This window comes from Pteronotus mesoamericanus, unplaced genomic scaffold, assembly GCF_021234165.1.
Source record: "Pteronotus mesoamericanus isolate MK-2021 breed Mesoamerican mustached bat unplaced genomic scaffold, CSHL_Meso_final contig_32, whole genome shotgun sequence".
NCBI lineage: Eukaryota > Metazoa > Chordata > Mammalia > Chiroptera > Mormoopidae > Pteronotus > Pteronotus mesoamericanus.
In genome coordinates, this window is record NW_026555134.1 from 3,341,002 (window position 1) to 3,355,011 (window position 14,010).

General features: G+C 51.8%; 1 protein-coding gene across 1 annotated transcript; it reads right to left on the bottom strand.

Annotated features, from left to right (window-relative positions):
* Window positions 1-496: 496 nt before the first annotated feature.
* On the bottom strand, window positions 497-13,782 carry FAM167A (family with sequence similarity 167 member A). Its single transcript, XM_054575927.1, has 2 exons — window positions 13,262-13,782; window positions 497-1,383 (listed from the first exon to the last, which is right to left on the bottom strand). Exons 1-2 carry the CDS (start codon window positions 13,613-13,615, stop codon window positions 1,120-1,122), a joined length of 618 nt encoding a protein of 205 aa, XP_054431902.1. The 5' UTR covers window positions 13,616-13,782; the 3' UTR covers window positions 497-1,119.
* Between the last annotated feature and the right edge of the window lie 228 nt (window positions 13,783-14,010).

Genomic DNA, 14,010 nt, shown 5'->3' on the forward strand with positions numbered 1-14,010 from the left:
TGTCAGCTGGCGGAGAACACGGACGTGTGGCACTCTACCAGGTTAACTTCCCTAACCTGTCCAGGTCTCAGTCCTCACCTTCTTGAGCCTCATGCTTGGCATTAGGAAGACCCTTTAAAAATAAAATCCTGAACCTCTGTACTTCACCTAGCCATCTGGCTTTGCCATTTGGACAAAAATCAAACAGTTATTAACAGGTTAGTGACAGATTAGTAACAGTCTGATTCAATTAAAATTAGTCGTTTAAATTAGGCACAGAATCTCGGAAGAGCTCAGGGCAAGCGCCTGGGCTCCCTCAAGTTTTTCTGGGGAGGGCAAAGAAGGTGACGTAGGTGACATTGTCAGAATCCATCAGGAGGCCTTGGCTGGCCCCAGGAAGAATTCAGTTATAGGAAATCCACTGACAGAGCTGCTTGGTTCAGTCACCAGTGGTCTCCTAGGCACTCCCCCAGGGTGGTGGGGTGACGGCAAAGGGACTCTTTGGAGCCTGGGACCGGCACTTGTGGCTGAGCAGGCAACAGAGGGTGTCTATGCTTGCTCCGCCTGGCACAGGATGGATACAACTCACACTGTATCCTTTCAGTTTTCCTTTCCTGGTGGGTTGCTGTCCAGGTTGTTGAGTCACCTATGTAGGGTGAATTCCAGCCAGGACTTAGAGGACAGACAGCCCCAGCAAGGTGGGCACATCTGATGTAACTAATCACTTCTCCCTGGTGGCCCAGGGCCTGTGGGGAAGGCTTTGGCAAGAATCACAGCTTTTGGGCCCCCCGGTTTGGGATCCCAGTTCTCATAGCACCAGCGATTCCAGGAAACAGGAATATGGATCACTGAAGGGAGGACTGAGATGTGTCGTGCTGGCAACCCGGGTCTCATTGAACATGGGTGGAGTGGCCCTTCTGCAGGACTCTTTGGGTATTAGGTGAGAACCAGTCATGGGGATGTTGGGCTCTAAACCTGGGGCCCCAGGGAGATCGCGTGGCGACAGGTCCTGGGGGTTCAGGGTTCACTGGTCTCAGGGAAGCCCTGCCTTTGGGGTAGCTCGGCCTCAACTCCCTTTTCACGCCCCCTCCTCACCCCCAAACCCCCAGTTCTGGATCCTCTGCCTGGTTCCAGGGCTTCTCAGCAGAGGGAGAACCTCCGGGAGTTGATGTTCATCTTGGTAACTCCGATGAGCTTGAGTGGCGTGGAGAGACTGAAGGAGGAGGCCAGCGGGGAGTCACAGAAGAGGTCTGACAGCTCATCGCGCTCCTCCAGCTCGTAGGTGGCGTCGTTGAGCATCCGCCTGTGGAGGTCGCAGGTCTGCTCAATCTTCAGCTTGTTGATGTCACTGCGCAGGCGCATGAGCTGTCTGGCTAGCTGCTGGTCCTGCAGCCGCATTTCCATCTGGAAGGGAGGAGGGGACATCAGTAGTGAGCCTGGGGTCGGGGGAGGCGGGGCTGCAGCTCCACAGTCCCTGACAAGCACAGATCCGCTAATAGGAGACCTAACCCAGGATATGCATCATCAATTGGGCCACTTGGAGACAGTAGCACATTTCCAGCTCAGGGAAGTGAAAGGACATACATAATGAGGTGACAAATGAGGACGTGCTTGCCAAACAATACTTTGTGCTAAGTTAGATGCTATATCTAAATCCTTCTGGAAGAAGTGCATGTCAGTCCTGGCTTAATGGTATTTCCAGCCCAGTCTCATTATTTACAGATACGTACAGATGGAGCTGGAGTATAAAGAAATGCATGGGAATAAAAAACACCAAATTCAGGAACATGTTTGCCTCTGGGCAGAAAGGAGAGAATGTGATTAGAGATGGTATACAGGGGCCTCAACATGTATTGGTAATGTTTCACATCTATGCTGGGTGGTGGGTACGCTGTTATATTATTCTTAAAACATTTTAGAATGCCCACAATATTTCTTAATAAAATTCCCAAAGAGCCAAACATAAATATACAATAACATTTACTGAATGTTTTACTATAGATCAGACACTGTTCTAGGCTCTTGGAGTATGTATTAGTTCAGGTTGCTATACAGAATACCATAGGCTGGGAGGCTTAAATAATAGGCATTTATTTCTCAGAGATCAGGAAGTCCAAGTTCAAGTTTGTGGGCTGATTCACTTCCTAGTGAGGACCTTCTCCCTGGTTTGCAGATGGCTGCTCTCTCACTGTGTCCTCCCATGACGGAGAAAGATTTCTCTTCATCATTTATAAAGACACTAATCCTATCATGGGGGCCTACACTTATGACCTCAAAGCCTAATCACCTCCCAAAGGGCCCCCCTCCAAATACCTTCACATTGGGGGTTAGAACCCCAACATGTAAATTTGGGGGACACAGACATTAGTCCAATAACAGGTATTATTACCATGCAACAGTCAGTCTTCTACAATTCCATCAAGTAATTTTACCATTATTTCCACAATTGGTGTATGAAGAGGCAGAACCTCAGCAGAGTGGGGGACTGTGTCAAGTCACAAAGCTCATAGATGGCACAGCTGGGATCAGAAACTCAGACAATTGGACCCAGGCACCCAAACTGCTGGCAACTAGGTTCTTCTGCCTCTTCGGCTAGAGTTGGGGTGTGGGGTCATGGAGTGAGTTCTGTGCTCAGGGACCTAAGAGTTGAAGGTCCATAATATTCCTAATGCCTTAGCATTTTCTATTAGGAAGGGGGGTGATAATAACTCCTCACCTAGTCTAACAGGTACAGTTTCCGTAATTTGTCTACATGCCAACTTTGTTGGAACCGCACAGTCAGTTCCAAGGTGCCAGCAGGACAATTTGAGTATTTTGCTAAGAGGCCTTTTATAAAATCAGTATTTTCAGCAAATGGTAAGTAACGCCTGCCTTTGCCGATCCTGTGCAGGAGAATGGCGGCTCCTGAGGGTGGTTATGGGGAGGGGGGTTATTTGTGGATGGCGCAACTCCTTCCTCTTTCTCTCTTTTCTGCCAAGGAGACACATAGGGCAGCAATGACAGCACAGCCCTCTGTTCTGCCACGTAATGTCAGATGCAGTTTCCATATGTCATTTGACTGCATCTTCCCACAACTCTAGGTGAGGAGATCTGTTTCATGGTTGAGGAAGTCAACTCAGAGAAGTTGAGGAACTGTGCGCAGTGGCCCTCGGATCACGGAGGGGCTGTCAGAGCTCAGAGCTCATGGTCTCTCCATGATGTCTATCCACCTGGAGTGGGGTTGGGTCCCAACAGGCAGCTGACATGGGAAATCCACTGCTCCGGAGTTAGAATCTGGGTTCAGGCTGCACCTTGCTCCTCATTAGCTGTGTGGCTTTGGGCAAGTCACTAATGTTCATTGAATTTTTCTCTCTTCAACTACAGAAAAGGCATAATGCTTATTCCAAGGACTGTGAGAATCAAATTAGATGGTAAGTAATATGCCAAGTAAGCTGAACAATGCCAGTCAGATAAAGGTAAGTGGTTCACAGCTTAAGTCCTTTCTTTCCAGACCAAGGTGCAGGATATGGAAGCTAGCCAGGGCCTCCCAGCTTCAAGACTTTACTTTTAAAAACCTGAGAAGCTAGCCCCCGTGACTCAACTACCAGTGTGGGTTTAACGCATTCCCTGGCGAAGGCTCAACGCTAGGACAGGAGGGCTTCTAATCCCCCGTCCCAGGGGTCAAGGCGCTTGTTGGATTCTCAGAGGTGCAGCTGTAATACCAGCAATCCTGTAATTAGGGTATAGTGCTTGGTGAAAGGAGAAGAAATGTCACTGCATGACCGTCTGTGCACTGTGGTGACAGGGCTTGTTCCCCTCAGGGGAGAGAGCACAGGAAGGGGGGAGGGGGCGGAAGACCATTGGCCTCTCAGAATAACTCTGGTCTATAACACAGGTTTGTTTCCTCCAGTCAGACAGGAATGTTCCCTAGGTAGTTGCCTGAGGTATAAAGTGAATCCCCAAGGGCAGGATTAAGTAGATAAAGGCAGTGATTCCACTGCTCAGCAAGAGGAGATGTCCTTAGCTTGGCTTGGTAGCTGAGGGGTGGTGAGAGGCAGGGAGAGAGGGGACACCCAGGAGGGGGCCAGTGAGGAAATTCAGGGGGCAGGCAGGTCTAATAGGAGTGTGTGAGTGGTTTGGTGTGAGGCCTCCCTAGTCCAGTTTCATGGGTCACTAGTGGTTTCCTGGGGCATTAGAAGAGGGATGCCCCTGAGTGGGTGAAATAAAGACAAAGCCCGCAGTAAAATGATGTGAATAACATATGGAATTTCCTCAATAAATTAAACATGGAATTACCATAGGATCCAGCAATTCCACTTCCGGGTGCATCCCCAAAAGAACCGAAGGCAGAGACTCAGACAGATGCTTGCACACCCGTGTTCACAGCAGCACTGTTCACAATTGCTAAGAGGTGGAAGCAACCCAAGTGTTCACGGCTGGATGAATGGATATGCAAAGTGTGGCATATCTCTATAAATAAATATTAGTTAGCCTTAAAAAGAAAGAAAATTCTGACACATGCTACAACATGGATGAACCTTGAGGACAGCATGTAAGTCAAAAAACCCAGGACAAAAGGACAAATACTATATGATTCCACTCATATGAAGTACCTCCAGCAGCAGTCAAATTCACAGAGACAAAAGAGCGGACGGCAGTTGGAGCGGACGGCAGTTGCCCGGGGCGGGGGCGAGGAGCCTCTACACAGAGTTTCGCTCTGGGAAGCTGAGGGAGTTCTGCAGGGGGATGGTGGTGACGGTTGCACAGCATTGCGAGTGCATGCAACGAACTGTACGCTTAAAAATGGTGACGTAGTAAATTTTATGTTATATGTATTTACTGCAACTAAAAGACAACAAAAGCTGTAAACTTTGGGGGACCACCCGACCGAGTTTGCCCAGGACCTTCCCAGCTTTCAACCCCACCGTCCCGTAGCCTGGAAACCCGCAGGCCCTGGGCAAACAGGAGTGGTGGGTGACCCTACCTGCAGCCAGTGTGGCCACAGGTGTCGGCAACAGAGGACCCGTCCTGGCCAGCCAGAGACACCGTCTGCACGGTGCAGCCTTTAACTTGCGCGGCAACGGGCACTGACCAGGTCCCGCCGGAGGACAAGTGGTCGAGGGGCTCCAGGCCTCTCCAAGGTGCATTAGAGGCACGGTGGCCACAGAAGGAGGGAGAGTATTTTGTTCTTTGCCAACAACCCCTGCAGCATTTTGGAGAAGCAGCATTTTTGTGGAAATCTGGAGGATTTGCTTCTTTCCTCAGCACCCTTTGCCCACTTCCTCTGTGTTTACCCGCTCTGTCTAAAATACTACCTGATCTCTTGGCATCCCAGGGAAGCAAATACCTTTATGCCTCATTGCCAATGGGATCTCCTTGAATACGTTCTTGAGCCTGATATCTATAGGTCTAAAGTGTCCTAAAGATTTTAGGAGATTTAAAAAACAACAGAGGACATAAATATCAGACTGGCAGCAGCAGAAACAATTCTTCTGAGGGTGCTACCTTCAACCCAGTGTGGCTGCTTCTTCCTAAAGCAGGTGCAAATGTGTGGGTTGCCACACAGATCCTCCTCTTTCCAACAAAAGTCTTTCATGGAACCCTATTCATGGTCTGCTTTGTTTCTATTCGCTAGTCCTTTGTTTTCTGGAGAATTATGCACTTTTGCCTATGAAAGCTTCTGTTCTCTTAGTTTGGAAAAACAAGAAGACAGTCACAATAGCTTGACACATGGTCCTGTGCAAATCTGAAAGCACATTTGGGGCAGGAATTTCCGAACGCATCTTTAATGCTTGCCCCAGAGAAGTCCCAGCGCCCAGGGGCCCACCAGCGGTGGAGGAATGAGCTGGGTTGGAGACCATCCTGCACAAATCTAAGCAGACAGAAAAAAAATCCCAAGGTGATCAAGGGCATTTTGTTTAACCCCTATTTCTAAGGTTCGTATCTAAGCTGCCCCAGCCCAACAACTGCAATTAGTCCTTGACCGACGTTGAAGAGAGACTGGGAATAAACTCCAGGCCATTTTCTCAGCCGTGCATGAGGGACCAGAACATGCTCCGTTCTCTTATGAGATTTAATTCTTGAACCTTGAAGATACTTTGTGTAACCTGTTCTGAAACGTCTAGCGTATTGTTTTAATCAGTGCTGTGTAGGAACATGTTTAGAAGCCTGGATAAAATATTATTCATTATCTGATCTAGGGCTTGGCCTCTAAGAAAGAGCCAGGATAACGCTGTTAGAAAAGAAGGCAAGTGGGGGTCCTTGAAGTGCACTGCTAGATGGCAACTGTAGATTCTGGGGAAAATGCAACAATTTCAATCCCCTGACACACACCCCTAGAAACCAAACTGAGTGTGCGAATTTATTTCCAGGGGAAGCTGCCGGCTTGGGGGAAGGCGGGCACCTGTTATCCAAGGTCTGCGCTCGGGAGCGAGCAGACCACGGCTCGCGGCACACACAGCAGGCTGCCACACGCTCTGTAGCTGCGGGCCTCGCCACCAAGGCAGGTGCCAGGCTGGCTCTGCGTTCCTATAAAAGAGACCCCAGAAGGTTCCCTCACCCCTTCCACCATGTGAAGACGCAGTGAGAAGTCTGTGACCCAGAAGAGAGCCCTCTCCTGCTCACGCTGCTGCCCTGACCCTGGACTTGCAGCGTCCAGGCTGTGAGCGTGGAGCGTCTGTTGTTTACAAGCCACCCAGTTGGGGCAGTTCCACAGGAGCAGCCTGAAGGAACTAAGACACAGTCCTAGTTTAGCCCCCAATGAGATGAGTGGCTCTGGGTGGGTGGTGTGACCCCCTTTGTGGAAAGGGGGTTCTGATCCTCTCCCCTGACCTCATAGTACAGCTTCCTGGAATGAGGGGGGTCTGGACACTGTAAACCCAAGAAAGAAACTGTGTGCCCAAAAGCAGGAGTGGGAAAGACAGGCTCGGGTTAGCACGCCCCAGCCACCTCTCACCTGCACCGTAGCCTCCTCGTCATGTTCCCTCCCCACCCCTGCTCCCCCTCTTACTCTCTGTACTTGATCCTGCTACACTCACAAGGTTGATGGGCAAGTCTCTCCCCTTCTTCAAATCTTTCAAAGGCACAACCAGCCCTCCCGGCCCCCCTGCTCTCTCCAGCCTCAACTCTCCCATTCTGAGCCCCTCAGCGCCCCCTGGCAGCCACAGTGCATCTTGGTTCCCTCCCCTGGAACCACCCCTTTGCACCCCATCATCCCTCAGTCCTGCTTAGCCCTCACCTCCCCATCTCTGCAGGGTGGGCGACAGGTCCCGCTCGCGAGCAACTCCTACCATGGCACCTACACATGCCATTGTTTGTGTTAGCCTGCGGGTGGGTCAGGCAGTATTAACATCTCTTTCATCAAGTAGCAGTGATGCCAAAGTACTTCAGGATTTAAAATGGGGCAGAGGGCCTTCCAAGGTAGGGAGGGGCCTGCCAGGGATCCTTTTGCTGGGACCACTGCCCAGGATGGCCAGTGGGGGCCGTCTGGGACCAACAGCCAGTCCCAGGGCTGCGCTGCTCCGGCCAAGCTGCTGGAGAGCAGCCCACAGCGTGGTTATTCCCATTTGGTCCCAACCAGACTGCAGGAAAGGCTGGCCCCCTTGTCTCTCCAAACCAACATGCCCTTCGAGAGGATGGACATAGAGAAGACGCCTCAGGTGGGGACTGTCTCCCTGCTCTGGTGGGAGCACCTTGCATTGCCTTCTGAACTCCCACCTGCAGGAAGTGCCGCCCCGGCCCAGGCGGGATCACGCTTCATTGAGCGATCGCCTGGAGCTCAGCTTTGGCCAGGGCAGGTATCACATGGGAATGCAGGGTGGCGAGGAGCCCTGGCCTCCTGGGAGAGCCCTTGGGAGAGCTCTGAAGCACCAATGTTGGGACTTCTAGACTTTTCTGGAGCTCTGGGCTTCCCAGCTTGGAAACTAGTAGAGTGGGAGTTTCACGTCTGATGCTGGGTGAAGGACAGCTGGCCCGGGCTCCATCTGCTGGAGGGCCTCACAGCGGGACTGGGCTGAACTCAGAAGCCATTTCAGGGGTGGGGCGTCTGTGACCCAGTTTCCCTCCAGTTCCAGAGTCAGGGGGTACATCGAAGCTGAGCCCCCCGCCCCGCGCCACACACTCTGGGTGCTCAGGAAGGTCTCTGGAGCTGCCGAGGCCTGTGACATGGGGCTGCCCACATGAGTGAGACAAGAACAGGCATCGGATGGAGGGGGGCTGGGCTGGAACCGGTAAACAGCGGTCTGGTGGCCCTCACAGGATCTCTCTGCACATTGCCTTCCCTCCTTGAAAACCGAGGGCTGATCATCCCTTTGGTTGCTTCCTGCTCCAGGATTTGATGGTTCTGCTCATAACTCTAACCAGCACTATGAGAATTAGCACTACCAGAAAGAGGAGGCTTCGTCTCCTTCAGTCACGGGTGCTGGCGGGCTGTCAGCCCCGAGTGGGAGTCGGATGAGAGAACAGGAAGATTCTTGACCTGCCCGGGACCTGCCTTCTTCCCTGGCTCTTGAGCGGCCCTCCCGCTGCTGCACGCGGCTCCTGAGTGCCAGGCTCCTGGTGCACACTTGGAAGCCGTCTCCATGCTACCAAGGGCTTGGCCACCTTGAGCGAACCTCTCTGGGACCTTGCCCTGGCTTTTGTCTGCTCCCTGGATGAGTCTGGCTCAGGCCTGCATTCAGGGACATGACCAGCATCCACTGGGCGGTGCCCAGTTTTTCAGACCCTGGCAGCAGCCTGAGGGGAGAGGGCGCGTCCACAAGTTTGTAAAACAATACATCCCTCAGAAAGGAATTGTCCAGCCAGGGGCACACATCCGGCCTGGGCAGTCCCTTCTGAACCTATTTGCTGCCAGACCTGGCCTCTGTATCATAATAATGAGCACCCTTCTCAGGGAGAGAGGGAAGTTCTTGGAAAGAGGGCAACATCGAGTGCACTTTGGAGAGTAACAGCCCAAAGTTCCAGGAATTGAGAGAACATGTTGAATGAGCATAAAGCTTTATGAAATACAAAGCGTATTCCCACTCACTTGATCACAGGAGCAATAGGCTGTGTAGCAGCTGTTCAAAACAGAGGTTCTGAGGTCAGGCGGATCTGGGTTCAATTCCCTGCTCTGCTGGTTGGTCTTGGGCAAGTTATTTTACCTCAGTGTTTCCTTCTGTACAATGGGGAGAGTAACAGTGTCTATGAAGTGATGTGATGCATATAAATGAGCATAACCTAGTACCTGGCTGTCCCAGGAACTCAGCGCCGCTCTCTGGCCCTCCTCCATGTCCCTCCACAGCACCCTGCTGCGTGGGCATTCATCACCCCCGTCCAACAATGACGGAACCCAGGGCTCGGCTGATTGATGTTCCTAAGGCGACACAGCTAGGATGTGGTAGAACCTGACTGGAAGTCTAATCTAGTTAGAAGTTTTATGCTTTCCCCACTCTGCCTGGGACTGGCTAAGGGGCCAGTTGCCTGAGAATTACCCACAGGTGCTTGTTAAACTCCTGATAACACTCCAGATGGACGGAGTCTGAATTTCCACGAAGAGCAGGGGAGGGGTCTGTATTCTTAACAAATGTGCTGGTGCCTCATCCACACTACACATTAGGCACTAGCATGCTGTTTAGTTATTAAACTGGGAGGGTGGCCATCAGAGGAACTGGGTTTTAATTTTTTTAAAAAAATCTCACCAGATGACATGTTTATTGATGTGTGTGTGTGTGTGTGTGTGTGTGTGAGAGAGAGAGAGAGAGAGAGAGAGAGAGAGAGAAACATCTACGTGAGAAAGAAACATTGATTAGTTGCTTCCTATACTCTCCCTCACTGGGAATTGCAACATTTTGGTGTATCGGATGACCCTCCAACCTACTAAGCCACCCGGCCAGGGCTGGGTTTTAGGAGAAATAAGAAGCTTAATGTCAGTTATGCATAAAGGTGTGGATTTGGTTGCTGAGGAAGTTGGAGGTTTGTGCATTCCCCTTTGGTTAATTTCATTATCCACTGTGCTTGGCACATGGTGACCACTTACCGTGGACCTCAGCTCCCCCGAGCATTTTGGAACTATATTTATTGTACCTCCAGTATAGCTCTTGTCACATATGTCATTGTGTTTACTTGTTTGTTTCCTCCACAAAGGGGGAAACCCCATAAAGACAGGAACCCTGTCTCATTCACCTAGGCCTCTATCCTCACCAGCGCCTAAGCACAGGCACTCAGTGAGCCTGGGTTGCCTTGATGAGACAGGGAAGTGGGCCAAAGGACCCCTGCCTGTCTCTTACAGCCCAGGACTGCCTGGCGCTGTTATTTCAGTTGAATACAACCAGCAGGCCTCTTCTCCTTCCCTCTCCCCTCTCCTTTGCACTGCAAGACAACCAAGAAAAGGAAAGGAGGCGAGACCTCCTGATTCTTAATCCACTTCCTCTCATTGGTCCATAGTCCCCACAGCATCAACTCTCATGCTGAGTAAGGAGTTTCTAGGGATCACAGGCCTCATTTTTCTTATCTTATTCTGTGGGATTCTAGGATCAGAATCTTCATTTTAATGAGAGACCCTAGCCATCTGTATGCACATTAGAGTCTGAAAGTTATTGCTCTAAGAGCTTTTCTACCAGAGAATCTAATGTTACCAGAGTGGCATGTCCCCTCTGCTGGAGGGCCACCTCTCCTACCTCTCTGCCCAAAGCTCTCTACTCCCAGTGGTGAAGGCTGAGTTCAACTCTGGCTCTGCCACTTACTAGTCATATAATTCTAGGCAGGTCATCTGACTTCTGTGAGCCTCGATTATTCATCTGTAAAATGGAGGCAATAACTGCAATTACACAGGTCTGTTGTAAGAATCAAAGAGATAACAGAGCGAGGCCTGGGACTCTCTCATTCCATCTTGTTTCTCCCTTTGCCCCTGTTGACTGCTGACATCTTTGTGAATTTACATTTTTAGGAATCACAGAGCAAAGCCCTTGCAATAAATCAAACACCCTTGAAAGATACTATGAGGTCTGGTGGCTAAGAAGAACATAGACAATCCAACCAGATGGGTGACTGTTTGAATTTCTACTCTCTGACTTACTGCTGCCTTCCTCCCTGAGCCAGTTTCCTCTTTAGTAAAATGGGGGTAACAGTGAAGTGAGGTGACAATCAGAAGAGGTAAGTAGGCAATGTACCTAGCACACAGTGAACACTCGATTAGTGACAAATCTCAATAGTATTATTATTATTAATTACCCACCCCTAGCCGCACAGAGAAGTAGAGGGAGGGTGGGAAATATCATGCAAATACAAAGTATTAGTAATAATGCTGATATTCCTTGGACTTACTTAAGACAGCCTTTGGCAGCCAAGTTAGTCCTAGCAATTAATGCCCCTCTCTCTGCCTGCAGAGTATTACTCTTTCCTCTACCCACAGTTGTCCTTCACCTGTCTCACCTTCCTCCTCTCAGCCAGCAGACTCTGGCCAGGCACCTCGTTCTGCTTGGCAAGAAAAATGAGCATGGCCTGCAGGCCGTGGCACCGGTTCACCACGAAGCTTGTCCTTTGGAAGTACAAGGAGCTGTAAAAGCTCCTGATGCCAACGACTCAGCCCGCCCCCAGTCAGATGTTCATTTGATTGGTCTGCAGGGTGGTCTGATTTGTGGGAAGTTTCAGGAATTCTGGGGTGATTCTAACATGCAGCCTGGGTTGAGAGGCACCTCTCTCATCTCCCGAATGAGGAGGACAAGCTCTAGAGGACTCCCTGCTGGTTCACACGCAGGGGATCCCCCCTCTGATCTCAGCCCCAGCGGGAGACTGGATGCTCACTCGGAAGTAAAAGCCTCTGCTCCCCAAAGCAGCAGAACCTCAAATGAACCTTAAGCCGACAAATTGAATCCTTGATTAATGGAAATATTTTTTGTTCCTCTTTATGAAAACAATTAAAAGCAGTTCACCCTCAGGAATTTAAAGGGCAGCGTCCAGGATCTGTCCTGGCCACCAAGAGTCCACCTCCTCTCCCCTAGTACACCCTCATAAGCACCCAGTGCTGGTGCAATGTCCAGCGGCGCATCAAGAATCCACAGGTGCCCTGCCTTCTACTCAAACCAAGTTACACCCCAGTCACTAAAGACAGACATGGTGGAACGGTGTTTTTAAGAAGCGGTCTCAGCAACAAAGATTAAAACCTAAAGAAAGGTTTCCAATTAATCAGATGTCTGAGTCTCTGAATGTCCCCTGCCCCAGTCCCAGTTATTTGTTTCAACTCATGGGGAATTCCAGGCCCCAATGGGGATGTATTTTTCAGGATTACACAGAACAAACCCAGCAGGCATCTGCCTACGCGGTTGACTCAGAAGTTACCAGCGGCTCTGGAGGCAGGTGGCGCATGATTACTTGCTCACCTGTGGTTAGAGTAGCCTGACTGGGCCCGTGTGACCTCGGCCACAGGTGATGGGGTGGCTGGGGAGGGTTGCATTGTGCCTCGGCAGCGCTCTGGTGGGCTCTGCCGAGAGGCCATCAGGCCTGGGATCAGAAATTCTCCCTGGGCGATGCGCACACAGCTCTGCGTCCCCACTGCCTTTGCGAGCCTGCTGTGCCCATGGGCAAAAAAAAAAGGTTGGGCTGCTGGTCCCTGCTCCCAAACCCATGCCTGTCACTTACACTCACTTCACCTGGATGCCTAGTAGCCCCGACTTCGGGGCAGATTCCTATTCAGCCTCTGAGGCTCTGCCCGGAGCCTTCACTGCAGGCCTGCACAGCCACGCGGCCCTCTGCGCAGCCCCTTGCCCTCCGCTCCGTGTCAACGGAGTCTGCTGGGCTGGGCCTGAGCTGCCCGCTGCCGTCCTGCCGCAGCTCTGTGCTCTGACGGCTCTGCCCTGAGCTCACCCACTGTCCAGCACAGCGCTGCAGAGGCAGGGACAGCTGTGCTTGCTGGATGAATGGTCACAGGAGCCAGGTGGCAGCTTCTGTGGATGGCAGGGGAGAGGGTTTCAGAGAGAAGGAGGGGCAGTCATACTCCAGGAGCTCCCCGCCGGGGACAAGAGAATGAGACCATGCCATCGGGGACGGCATTGGGGGAGGTTGGGGACACCTTTCCTGGGCTCAGGTTCTCATGGGCAACACTTGTTTCATAAGGACCTGCGATTAGGGACTTATTGACATGCAGATGTCATGTAACCATATAGCAAGGAAGTCTGCCCTTGATTTAATGGGAAGATGGCAGATGTGCAGCTGGGAGAGGTAGAGATGGTGGCAGAAACAGAGAGAGACAGAGCTAGAGAGACAGACACAGAAACAAACACAGAGACCAGCATTTTTTCTGGGGGTCCTTGGAGGGGCAGCCACTTACCAGCTCCTTCTTGAGCCAGGCTATAGCTTCATCGATATTCTCAAAGCCTTCCAGCTTGCCAGTGGACCGGGTCCCATCGTCCTGGCTGGCACTTCCATTGGGCGGGAGATGCTGCCTGGGCTCTCTCGGCGGGGAGGGCTCTTCCTCCCCACACCCGCCCTGCTCAGCAGCTGGCCTCGGGAAGGGCCATGCCTGTTCCTCCAGCCTAGCCTGCCACTCCAGGTAGGAGGGCCTGCGGGTCTCCAGCCTCAGTTTCTCAGTGAGGGCCTTCAGGCTCCGGAGGTGGTCGTCAGGAGCAGGGGCGGCCCCTGCCAGCCCCTCCTCTTCTTCTACTTGGATCTGGGGTACAGACATTCTAGAGTCTGCAGGGGCAGTCAGACATGGGAGGTGGTAGAGGTGATCGAGGGAGTCCTGGCGGGGTAGGTAAGGTTGGCGCCCGCTCTGGAATGATGTCACCCAGCTGGGGCCAAGGCTCCAGAGGGCATCGCTGGGATGTGAGCAGGTCCCGGAGCCAAGAGGGACTGGGGATGAGCCGCCCAGGGCGCCCTCCGGAGCAGCTGCAGAGCTTCAGGTTTAAGATTCTTTCTGGAGTCCTGTGGGCGCCATGCTTCACAAAAGGCAGGAACAGACAAGCATTAGCAGGAATCTTTGGGGGCAGCTCTGCCAAGATGTATCAGTCCTGGAAATGCAGGCGGATCAGAGATGGGCGGGGAAGCAGCTCCTCCTCGTGGGGAAGGGCAGGCGGCGGG